At 39.3% G+C, this 13,088-nt stretch overlaps 1 protein-coding gene across 1 annotated transcript in view; it reads right to left on the reverse strand.

The window, feature by feature from the left end:
- Positions 1 to 13,088, reverse strand: part of celsr3 (cadherin, EGF LAG seven-pass G-type receptor 3) — a 96,732-nt gene that overhangs the window by 9,463 nt on the left and 74,181 nt on the right. Inside the window, exons 20-30 of the mRNA XM_072367026.1 lie at positions 12,081 to 12,279; positions 9,480 to 9,668; positions 9,197 to 9,383; positions 8,414 to 8,581; positions 7,855 to 7,981; positions 6,277 to 6,483; positions 3,611 to 3,785; positions 2,480 to 2,592; positions 1,669 to 1,748; positions 941 to 1,067; positions 705 to 824 (exon numbers count right to left, since the gene is read on the reverse strand). Of these exons, the coding sequence (XP_072223127.1) occupies positions 705 to 824; positions 941 to 1,067; positions 1,669 to 1,748; positions 2,480 to 2,592; positions 3,611 to 3,785; positions 6,277 to 6,483; positions 7,855 to 7,981; positions 8,414 to 8,581; positions 9,197 to 9,383; positions 9,480 to 9,668; positions 12,081 to 12,279 (1,692 nt within the window). The remainder of the gene's footprint in view (positions 1 to 704; positions 825 to 940; positions 1,068 to 1,668; positions 1,749 to 2,479; positions 2,593 to 3,610; positions 3,786 to 6,276; positions 6,484 to 7,854; positions 7,982 to 8,413; positions 8,582 to 9,196; positions 9,384 to 9,479; positions 9,669 to 12,080; positions 12,280 to 13,088) is intronic.

The following is a 13,088-nucleotide window of genomic DNA, read 5'->3' on the forward strand; positions in this document are numbered from 1 at the left end:
GTCATCCATGCACATAAACAGAAATGTCTCTCTCTATCACACACACCCTATATTTGGCATTCAGTATGTAGAAGAGGATATGTAAACTGTACGTGGTCCACAAAGCAAACATGACTTTCTCTCACTCACACACAAACAGGAAAAACAATGTTTTCAAATAGGTTTTCAAAAAGCGAACACACACACAAGACAGAAGCGAGAGGTTTCACAGACACGCTCGCAAAAACACGGTCACTAAATAGAAACTGCATTGTTCTTTTGTCGAAGAGGCGAAAGAGCAAGCAGCGTTCCACTGGCTGGTATTTTGTTTCATGTGGGTCAGCAACGAACCCTGAGGCCAGAAGGAGAGAAGCAGGGGAGGGCAGGAGAGATTGATGGATGGATGGATTGAGGGAAGGAGAAATGGAGGTCAGCAGGATTTTTGTGCTGTCTAGTAATGGGCACAGTGAGAACGTACATCTACAAGAGACTGCAGTGAGATCAAACACAGTAATAGACTTTGAAATCAAGCAGTGAAATGATTTATGGTTTCACATCAGGACTCTTCAGTCATTATCGTGCAATAATGACTATGCTATTGTGAGTTCATTTAAATGATTCTTATAAATGTTTCGGACAGAAAACAACAGAATCTTTCTGGTTTTCGACGCTGCAATATAACAGCTTGAAATAAATGTGTTTGTGTGCAAGTGTGTGGGACTCACTGTGTTCTGTGGTGGTCTTGGTGGGTCTTCTCCAGGGCTCTTCTTACCCAAACAAGCGACTCTCCAGGCCTCCTGAACTTCTGAGTTGAACACAGTGAAGACCAGCATCACAGACAGACCCTGAGAGAGAAAGGGCAGTAAAGAAATTAAAAAAGTTACAGAATGAAGACAACATAAAAGTTTTAGGTGTCGATCAGCTGAGATCCAGCTGCAGAGACTGTTCGCTTTGTTCATACCTGCACTAGGCAGAGGACATTGAATATGTAGTAGAAAGCCAGGATACTGTTGTTTACAGCCATCAGACCACAGAGCCAGGTGGAGGTGGCCACCAGCAACAGCAAGAAGGCATCCCGGATAGTGGCACTGGAGAGAAACAGAGAGGGAAGAAAGATGAGATTTGAATTGAACATGATCAATATGGGAACTATAGACTGTGTTGAAGATCTTTCCAAGCATATAAACAACAAGTCAACACACGAGATCTTTATACATGCAGTTTAGATTAGTGTTAAAAGCATAATGCGGAATAATTCTCTGTTACTACTTGATAAACCTAAACATTCAGATTTAGTCCCTCCTTCCTGGCTCAACAAACCAGAGTGACGTGAAGCAACAGTGTTAAAACTGGAGAAGGTGAAAGGAAAAGACAGACTGCACGAGTCAATAAATAAGCAGAATTTCTTTTCTTTGGTATATGAGAACCCGACCACACTGGAAAGGCAAGACAGACAGAGAGAAGGGCGGGAGGACACTGCAGTTTTTATAGTCCACATATCTGCATTTGGGTAATTTTTCATTTCATGTAAACATGCCAGCTAGAAAAAGGCAAAGTGTTCATTAAAGACTAAATATTTTGTGTTTCACAACCATTTTGTCAGCAAACTGCTAAATAAAATTCCCTTTAAAGGTTTAAAGCATATTGTCAATTTCTGGAAATGAAAAAGGTTTAGAGGCAGGTACTTACATGACAGGGAGTTTCTTGGTCTCCTTCTGAGATTGGTTACAGGACATCTTGGCTACAATCATGAAAATCCCTCCATTCATCTGGACAGTAGGAGATCAATACAGATGGTAAGGCTACATTTTAATTGCATTTAAAAAAATCCAACTCGGCTGTTGGGAACATCTGGCATCAGGATAAAGGAGGGGCCCACAATCAATATGGTTAAAATAGTTTAGTCTACAAGGTAAAAGGAGAAATTTATTACAGAAAAATCCATCCATATCTCTTAGAATAAATTTAGCTTTTGGTCTGACAACATCTACAGCTTAGAAAGCACAGAACGAGTTTGCTGTTGAAGTGATTTGCAAAGAGAAGAGTGTTAGTATGATGAGGGGGAGCAATTGAAATGATGGGCAGGTCAAGTTCAAGTGGGCTGTCTTTTTGAAATTCATTTGGAGTGTGGCCACTTATGACTGATGTACGGATTCTGATAATTATAGAAGTGCAGCCAAGAAAAAGATTCACAGCCAGAGAAACATAAACCTCAGTTAAGTTTGCACAAAACCTTATTTAAACAGTATTCCTCTGGGTGATATTAAGCCAAAGAAAGAGAATTAACTTCTCCCTGTTGCATGATTATATAATGTTTTAAAAATAAACCAAAAAATATTGTCAGTGTTTCACCGAAAAATGAATTTTTCTAAACATTCAAAGGCAGTAAGGTAAGGTAAATCTACTTTTATCCATCACATGCTCTTGCAATATATTCTAATAACGTTTGTATGCATACAGTGTTAACTATAGTATAATAGACAGACAGGGCGGCAGTCACCAGTATAACGATGGCGATAGGACCAGCAAAGCTCCAGATGAGTTTATCATAGATGGAGATCCAACAGAAATCCGGGTTCCCGTAACCCTCTGGGTCCAAACCAACTGCCAGGCCTGCAGCAAAGAGACAGAGGGTCAGATAAGACATCAAGATCAATTGTGCGATGTCCTCTTCTGTCAATCACAGCAACAGAGCAGGAGCACAGCCTGTGATACATTAAATCCATACTCAGACCCATTCAAATTAATGCTACATAATCATATGTTGAATCATTAGCAATTCAAACAAATCATTTTGTTCACAAATCAACATCTTGGAGATAATCATCTCCAAGAAAAAGTCTGTAAATGCTTAATTACACTATTGCTACTTTAAATACTAATATTTAAACTTTTGACAACAACAATATCTCAATGAGCTATTTTTAGCTTTGTGCCTGAGTGACAGCACCACACCATGCAAATATCTGTTTTATCGGGCATTCATGGTGGTACGAGACATGGTTGCTAGAAGGCATTTCATGACTGCTGATGTGTTTATTCGGTGTGTATCCTTGTTTAGCCAACACAGTCAGGATTGTGACATTTTTGGGAAGAAAATAATTTTATAAATCAAATTGCAAAAGTGAGAGAGACATAAACACACCTCAGAGCCTGAAGCAAGAGACATGTGCTAATGTGTGTGTGTTTGTGAGACAGTGGGAGACAGATCCTTTCTTGAGGGAGGGGGAGACCGTCGCCTGAGTGTGTGTGACAGTGACAGAAACTGCAACAGACTGAACTGACACTGAGTATGGATGGAAACTGCAAGTCTGTGTGTTTGTGTGTGTGTGTGTGTGGAAAGGAAAGAGAAAGAAGAGAAAGCAGAGATATATTACTTGCCTACACTGTGTCATGGCAGTAATTGCTTGCATGTGTATCTCTGCTTTACTATCTTCATATTAAAATGCCACTGAAACTTTTTAATGCAAGTGTCAATAGGAAACCTTATCTACACAGCCAGACTTGCTATGGACCTGAGTATGACGGTGCACATACTGTATCTGACAGTGTTCTGTCCCAAAGGTTTGCCTGTGGCAATGAACATCTGTGTTTTCACTGATGTGCAGGCACGTTTCCATGTATGTGTTACCTGTGATTATGGCAGGAACACCCCAGCCGATGGCATAGTAGAACCTCATGGCTCCGTAGTTTATGTTGCGTTGCTCGGTCTGCATCCGGTAGATATGAAGGCCCTCCACAAACATCCAGGCAAAAGTGGACATGAAGAAGTAATGCAGAAGGATGGCAACCACTGTACACAGGAACTGCAAGAAAACAGAAAGACATTGAAAGAGGCACAAAACCAAAATAAATGAAGAGAGAAAGGAAAACTGCAGAGAACAGAAACACTTGGAGCAAGATGAATTTAAAGAAAGGAAAAAATAGAAAGACCAGAACGAAAGAGATGAAAGGGTGGTGGGAGGCATGAGAAATGAAGCAGCAGAAAAGAGTTAAAAAGGGAAGCGTAAGGGAATGAAAGAGGTAAAAGATTGAATCTTTCATATTGACTGTGGAACAACTGCAAAATGGATTTCCTGGCAATCGATCAACAAGCCTTTATTACAGCAGAGCAGGTGTCAGCTATGAACTAACAGGCGTTCATTATTTAACTACTAATGAGTGAGTTCATGGCAGCGTGTTACAGTAAATCTCCAGGAAATAAAAACAAAACCTTGATGCATGAGTTTCGTAAAAGTGCTGAGTTAAAGCAGTAACACCTAGGAGTGCCTTTTAAATGTGATTATGGGCATGACTGTGAAAAACCATCTGTAGTACAAGGTACATATAGAAAAGAATGCCCTTGAAGGTAAATTGGTTTTCATAGCAGTTACGTGTCCCGAAGCTTTTGTTTGTGTGACAATGTGCATTTACAGGTACAAATAATGAGCTCCGATTAAGCACATTTAAACCTCAACGGTTTAAATCGTTGATTCAAAATCTTATATTGCAAGGAGTTCACTGTCTGAAAAGATCTACAACCACAATGTTTGCATTGGTAAAATATATGTTGAACAACACCAAATAATGTATCAATCATTTCTATCTATCGTATGAAATGACCATGACCTTTCGTGTCATTTACCATAATGCTGCATAATTGTTGTAATCTGCCATAGCCTGGACTTCCAAGTTTAACCAATATCATGGCTTACATTTAATATAATCAGGAATCAGGACTGTATATAAGCTTAACAATCCCTTTCTTTACGTGCCACAGTTTGGTTTGGCAGTAAAGCTGAACTTCTCCAGGAATAATCCAGAACAAAAGCATTTAAGCTTCCAGAGAAACTCCCCTCAGGCTGCTTTCAAAAATGTCAGCAGTGGTTTATTTGAACTCTTGAGCCTTTCGTCTGTCTTGTTTGTTTGACCAGATGCGAATGGATCCACTCAAACACGAGTCGCACTGAATTACAACTCCCACAAATGTCACCAACCCAAAGAGAACTGAGGTGCTGTTAGTAAAATGAACAAAATATAAAACAACCTCAGGAAACAAAGTGAGAATGCACAATTTTGTAAGTTCTGGGAACTTGATGGACTTTACCTGAATATATATATATATACGTGGAGCAAAAAGAAACAGCGATCTGGTATCAGTTCTGCATTTGTAGCTATATTTATTAATATAAAATAAAGTTATCAATCAATATATCATCTTAAAAAGCTTGAATCTCAATCCTGCTTTGATTAATATTCTTTCGACTCTCTCCTTCACTGTCAAAAATTCAGTGGATGACTAAATATTCTGTTTAATGAACGAGCCTCCTGTCCATGCCTCTGAGCTTTTATCAGTTAGGGTTACATCAGATGAGTAATCTCATGATGCTCTCAAGACAAACACAAAAATATGGCATGTTGGTATGCCTTCAGGTTATAGGTTGACTTTAATAAAAATGATACATAGATTCATATACTTTAACGCTTCTAGTTGTGTTTGTTTAAAAAAAAAAAAAAAAAAAACACTTAGTGACCATCACTAAGCCGTTATGGTCTTAAATTACTCTGAAGAAACATGCCTTTACTTCTATTTTCATAGACTGCACAAGCTGAGCGCTTTGAATCTTATAAGTTGTATGTGTCAGTCTTTCAGGTCAAAAGAAGCTCAGCACAAATTCCTGGCAACAGTCACAGACGAAAAAAAAAAAATAACAGCATCCTTGGCACTGATGCAGCCAGATGACGAATTTCACACTCCCACACACAAACACAAGCATGCTCATACTTTCAGTCACACACAAAAGCACTAAAACATGCACAAGTGCATAAAAACTAACACACAGAACTACTGCGAGCACTGATATGCTCTCCCAAGCATGATGCAAATGAATTAGAGAACATATTGTTCAGCGAGAAGTAACCAGTAAGAGCCATACAGTTGACTATGTGGGGGATACAGCTTAATTAATTGAATTTCATGCTGAGTGAGCACATATTTACAACACTCTCTCTGAAAGATTCACTGCTCTTTAAAGTAGGAATTAGGTTAAACACAGCTCCAAAGCGATAAAACATGACTTTAACCATTCCGAATTTTAAAATTTAAAAAAACTCATCAATACAAAATAATCATTGTTTATATATCTTGAAGTTGACACATGAACAAGCTTTGAAATGTAAAAGCATGGATATTTTGCAAGAGAAATGTGTAAAAAAACAGGCAGAAGATACGGAAGAGTAGGATGGAGAGTGGTATGGAAGCTAAATGTAACGCAGAACAAAGACTGCTCCAGAAACACAAATCTACAACACATCTACCTGTTGTTCGGTCTGATTAACGCCAAGCAAAAACACCAGCTCTGACAAAAACATGGCAGCAGCCGTGTTTGAATGGATGCTCCTGGTGTTGGACTTCAGGCCCCGGAGGCAGGACAGCACCAGCACCGTGAGAAGTAGGGCCAGCATGGACAAGCACAGAGAAGAGTAGGTAACCAGGGCCAGTGTGTCCAGATCACCTTCCAGCTGCTACTCATCAAAAAAAGAGAGAGGGGGGTGGGGGGGAGTCATTTAAATTAATTATGTTTTTTTGGTCAAAGTTCATGGATGAGGAGCAGGAAACTTGTTGATAAAAAAGCAAAACAAGGCTTCAAGAATAAAGTCTGAGGAAAAGAATAAAAGGTGAATTAAGGTGAATAGATTAAACTGAGTCATTTTAACATGCTGAAAAGCTGCTATTTCAGACTAGGTCACCATCTGCCCTGCTCTCAGCGTTCACTGTGACCTGATATTATTTATAACAGAGAAATTATTTGAAAAACAAGTGAATGAGCTGAAGAAAACAAAGCTGCTGCAGCGACTTCTACATATCACAAAAAAAGCATCAGTACCTACACTAATGTGAGGTCAGGTCTTTATGATGAGCAAGTCAAAGTATTGTAACCCTTTGATGTCCGTCCCTGCCTTTTGATAGAGCACATTTTTCACTGAATAAACTGTATCTTAAAACAAAATTGCAGAAATTAGCCTTCACAGGCCGTCTCTATCACTTGAGTAATTAAAGCTTGAATGCCATTGCTTTTTCCAAATTTGATACTTTTACCACAAACTAATATTTCAAATATTTCTTAACAAAAACTTTAATTAAGATTATACTTAATATCATTCTTTCAAAGGATATAAAAAAAGAGTAAAGTAACATTTTTCTATTGTTTTTTTTCTCATTAAGCAGTTGAATAGATTGTTGTACAGCAGACAGAAAAATTGGGAAAAATAACAAGATTAGAGGAATTAAACAACAGATCAAGCCAAACTACAGACTAGTCAATCTGTCGAGGGACATCAGAGTACCAGAGGCATCATTGCCTGTGCGTGTCCTGAAAGTATTTGTTCTCAGTAAACATAAAAGACATCGACAGAATTTGATGTTGTTTACAGCATCATCTGCACTTGAGTAGTGATGATGGGAAACATTTTTTTGGTGACAAGCTTGATGTAGAGATTGGAGAAATGTAGACGTGAGTTATTTGATTTCACGGGTCTGCAGTCTGACAATCTGAAATACACCAGAAGCTTAGTATGCTGGACACTGACAGTCAATGGGGTTTGTATTAAGCTGTTAGAAATCCCCTACAGCAGTATCAAGACTTCCTTTAGCCTTAAGAGCATCAGTCAGAATTTCTTTCTACAGATTTCATTTTTACACCAACAAAATCCGGCAATTATCATGTCAGACGTTCAGATGTCATGAAAAGGCACAATAATACAGTGTTGAATACAAGTTCATGTATAAATGTTTGTAAATGTGGATTTCATTATGTGTCTCATTATAATTAAATAGTCCAAGTGAATGGATCAGCATTAAAACACTGAATAGCTTTCCACTGACTGATGGCTAACCTCTCTCTGTGAGCTGTCCATTAGCACACCAAAAGTTCCCAGTCTCTGGCACTGACAGCGGACATGAGAGGTGTTCCTGTAAACCACGATGCAATCCTTCACTGTCCAGCAACCTCCTATCTCATGCCTGCAGAGAGAGGTTTTAAATTCAAAGATTATTTTTCTGCAGACACAAAGACACAGGAAAAGAGTAGCTACATCCTATCTGCATGTTTGCTTCATGTATTTGTGATCAATACTAACAGGACTGGCTGTGCAATTTTGCAGTTTAATATTGTTATGCTAATGCTTGTATTAATTATACTATAACATTACCTTTTGAAATAACTAAATACTGTTCAGAAATGTCATAACTCAATACACAGTAATCTGAGTCGTATCACATATTGAATACTCTCTGGAATCATATTATTATCAGAGACTATTTTGTTGAATTATAAATAGCCTTTGCTCTGCATCACAGTTTTATCACGAGTATCAGCACAGTGTGAAGCATAAAACACTGTCTGTAAGTACTATATGAGTGTGTACCATCCTATGTGTGTGGATTTGTACTCACGGACTGCTGTGATTCCACTGTACACACAGAGGCTTGCTGCGATTGGCTGTCTCCAGCAACTTGAACTCCAGAAGGATGGGTTGGTCCAAGTGACCACCCACGAATGTCTGGTTGTTGTAGACAGAGACGGTGACCACTGGAGAGTTCATTACCGGGTGTCTGGGAAGCCTGGGGGAGAAAAAGTATCCATTTGATCAGACAGAGTTTGATATCCTGGTTAAGAAAAAAGAAAAAGAAAGAAAGAATAGTAAAAGGCAAAGACACTTTAAGAAGAAAGAAGAATAGGATTTGCATATGAGATAAGCCTTAAAAGGCTTTTTATTGATGCCAATTAAAAACTGGACAGTTTGTGAATTTGTAAGTAAGTCCTGAAGAGATGTGAGAAACATCTGAAGGGATAGAAGAGCGTGAAGAAGACGGCAAAAATAACAGATTTCAAGTGAGGTGATAATGGAATTGTTCCTAAACGAGTTTTTCTACCCCCGCTAACTCAATTGCAACTTTTCCCTTTGTCAATTTAGCAAGCAAAAATGGAAAACATTCACATTCACTACCATTGCATTCATAATCATTATTGGTTTTAAAATAAAGTTACTGTTCAACAATAAATCTAATGAAATTTAATGTAATGCTTCCTTAATAATGTGATGCTCTTGTAATTCCAGAACAATTGTGCCAGTTTGTTTACTACTCCATTCTACATCCAGTCTGCACAGTTCACTAAAGGTTCAGCGAGCTAATGTAATCTGGTCTTTATTGTTCAAAGAGTGACTGATTTCCCACCTCACTCCTCTCCGGTCTGCGTGGTACTTGGGAGGAAGGGCAGCACCCAGGCTTCGATAGATCAACAAGATGACGATGGTGATTGGTGGCTCAGGCAATGAAACACTGCGTTTGGCTGCAGTGTATTCTCTCGTCTGATTGGCAGAGATACTGACAGGAGCTGAGGCAGCGCTCTGAGGGGCTGAAGCTGAGATTGAGAAGTCTAAATGGTTATATTTTCTTGGATCTTCACCACTGATAACTGATAATAATTCTTTAATTCTATTTGTATGTCTGTTCTTACGTTCTTTCTCTGTCCGCTCCTTCTCCTTCCAGCTGTGTTGCTGCTGTCGTTGTGGCACCAGGGCAGCAGGAGGCAGTGTCACATGGGTGTAGGGATCCCACAAAGCTTGAGCACGAAACAGGGTGGTGTGGTAGCGCGGGAAACGCCGCCGCACATGGGTATGATTCTCCAAACGATCCAGGTTCATGACTGACAAACAAACAGGGTAAAACATAAAAGAATAAAAGATGCACCAGATGCAGCTTAAGTCTGAAACTTAAAGAATCTCTTTTTAGCGGATTGACTCACTTAATTCTATCAAAATGTCAAGGCCGTGATTGTATAGAAAATTTTTACAGCAATCAAATTCAACAGTTTCTATGGCAACTGTTTATTTCCTTTTACTCAAGCTTTGCATAAGTGTTTTTGCTTTAACTGTAACTGTGCACTGCTTTATCTCAGATAGATCATTTCAAAGACAAAGCAGAAGAAAACAAGAAAATCAGAAGGTTTGTTTAATTTTCTTGAACACAAACTAACTGGACAGTGACTAAGTGTTGATCCCATCTGTTAATGAATTAATATGTGTGTTGTACAAGCACTTGGGCCTTTCTGTCATTCATCTTTCACACCTTTGGGAGGTACACTGCTAAGTCCTCCTCTTCTTGTGTACACTGAACTTCCCCAGTGTTCATCGATTAGTCTCTGTAGGATGTGTTTTCTATCATAAACCACTGTTTTAACCGTCACTATTCTTAGATACAGTAAATGACTTTACATTATTGTAGAAGACAGTAGAGGTGTGCACTATATCACTGGAACATATTTCCTAGATTGCGCCAACTAACAAGATTTGGCACTAGATCTCCTTTGGGGTGTTTTACTTAGCCTCCATCCACAAGCAGCAAAAAGGCCCATTGTGGACACTGCTGTAAAGATGTCACAAAATGGAACAAGACTCCCAAAATTAGGCTGCCGATTATAGAAAACAAATGTAAACGCAACACTGTACTTCCTTAGGTCCCCAGAAATAAGCATGCCAAATTTTAAGTAGATCCGATGAGCCTTCGCTTAAAAAAAAGAAAAAAAAAAGACAAAGAAGAAGACTTTTGGTAGGTGAAATGTTTTCAGTTAGAAGGAAAATAAGTCCAGTTGCCCTTATTCAAGCTCTTAGGATTACCATGACCTAGATGACTGAGAATCTACAGCAATTATTTGATATAAAACGCCAATACCAAATCAATAAACGCACACACAATGTAGAAAAGACCTATAATATTGGAGGAAATTAGGAGGTGAACTGGAGGAGCACAGTCAATGTGGAGTGTTCAATAACGAGTGACCACTTGATCCAGCTAACAGAAATGGATCAGCGCTTCAGAGAAGAAAGAAATCATTCCACGTAACAGATGTGTAAAATACGTGTCTGCATGTTGATGTTCTGAGAAGGAGCGATGATGAAAGAAAGATCTTTCATGGTTCATTTGGAAAACATTAATTGGATCTCATATTGGAAGCTAACAGATGGGTTTGTGTCCATCGATGTCCTTCAGAATGTTACTCATCATGTCTCTTTTGGCTGAGCGCTTTAAATGTCTGGGTTTCTGAGTAGGAGTGTGAAATTGTGTGTCAGTCATGTTTATTCTGCTTTCACTGATGATGCTAATTCTGTGTTCTCCGTCTGAGAATCTGCATCAAGCTTCGGTTTAAGGTTATTCAGCAGCATCTTACATTAATTCCAAAAGGGGGCTGGCAAATGCAGTTAATCAAGAGAGAAGTGAAATGAAAGAAGCCAGTTCATATTGATAAAGACAGAAGAGATACCTTCATTTCAATTTTTCTCACACCTGACATTAAGTGTGTTAGCAAACCCCAAGGGGAGTTGACGATAAAAGAAGCCAACGGCAGGTAACTCTGAGGTTTTTCTCTGAGATCATGGGTAGATGGTGTTTTGAAGGAATTCAGTCTGTGTGTGTAGCTTAGAGCATTAGCTTAGCGTAAAATTAATTGTCACTGGCTTCATTACATTGCTGCAAAAGCTGCTGCTGTTGCTGTTTCAACACTTCTTCTCGCTGCATGTGGTGGAGATGACGTTACAGATGGCACGTGGCCACGACTGTATACGCATGAGCTTGTTGAGTTATTAAACCAACATTTAATTTACAGTAATGCTATTCATTACTGTGAATAGCAGTAATGTGACACTCAACAGTGTGATATGTGTGTGTGTGTGTGTGTATGCACGAGTATCTCGCGGTCCTCTGTGGTGATGTCTTTGTTTGGCATCCGTAAATCTAAACAGAGTATATTGGCCGGTGCTACAGCGCTTCAGGGTTTTTGTGCATGTGCTGAAAAGCATTAGCTGCTATGTTTGTGTGAGAGTGTGAAATTCAGTGCTTTGTGCTGCTGCCAACACTCGGGCTGTGCCATCGTCATGTGCGTTAGACCCGATCATCTGCAGCTTTACAGTGAGTCATTCTAGCTGATTTCACAGCAGAGATTTAAAGTATTATGAACAAAACCAAAGCAAATCGTCTGTAAAGATTAAGATTTTATTACCGTCTTATTCATTCTCATTGGAGCTGATGAGCGTCTGCTTATGTGGGATCATTCTAAACTCACCAATGTTGGGTGAGACCAAGGCCACGGGGTTGAGGTAGGTGAGCTTCATGTTCTGGGCCAGATTCTGGGCGTACTGTTCAAGCAGCTCCGTCAGCTCAGCCGGGCCACCACCCAGGACGTGGTTCTGATTCTGAGAGAGAGCCCGCCAAAGCCCAGAGGTACTGGGACCCAACAGCACGCTGCAGCCTCGCAGGATGTTCTGGAACCGGCAGAAAGATGGAGAATTGGAAAAAGAAGAGAATTAGAGAATTCGCTTTTCATGAGGGTGCTTTGTTCATCACCCCAAAAGACAGAAATGATAAAAAAAACATTTTCAAAAGTTAAGGAGTTAAGAAGAGGAGAAAACTCTAATATTTGACAAAATATGTGCCACCATCCACATTCAGTAGAGTTCTTTAGTCATACTAGCTACTCAAACACTGTTTGAAAAACATTAAAGCACAAAACTCTCAGCAGGACATTTCCTTTTTCATATTTCTTCAAAATATTTGATACAGATTTAAAACCCTGATGGTTCTTGTGTGTGCATTTCCGTTTTTTCCCAGCAGTGGTTCTCATCCCAGGATGTGGAAACACAGCTCATGCTGGTTTGTATATCTGTCACCCAATCTAATTACTGATTTAAACCTGAAAGACCATGTGAGCACAGCAGGGCACTGGAACTGTGTGGCTCAAATGACGACAATCATTATTTTCTGTCTTCTTAATACTTAATAATTAACTAATATTCAAATTTAATATTCATATATTTTTGTTTTGGAGAGTGTCCGGGAAAGACCTTGTAATTACAGGCATACAGACAGTAGAAGCAAACATAGAGAGCAAAAAAGGCAGAACTTGACTGAGCAGAGCAGACGCCAATTCCAGTGTTAAGCCTTTTGTTCAGCTGCTTTAACCAGGACCACAGAAGAAAAGTTGAATCTTAACTTCCAATCAGACATGTCTTCATCCCAATTAGAGCAAGTTTCACAAGTCTGTGCCGCCTGTCATTTTCTTTTCATGAAGAAC

This window comes from Leuresthes tenuis, unplaced genomic scaffold, assembly GCF_036924035.1.
Source record: "Leuresthes tenuis unplaced genomic scaffold, fLeuTen1.0.hap1 SCAF_16, whole genome shotgun sequence".
Classification (NCBI taxonomy): domain Eukaryota; kingdom Metazoa; phylum Chordata; class Actinopteri; order Atheriniformes; family Atherinopsidae; genus Leuresthes; species Leuresthes tenuis.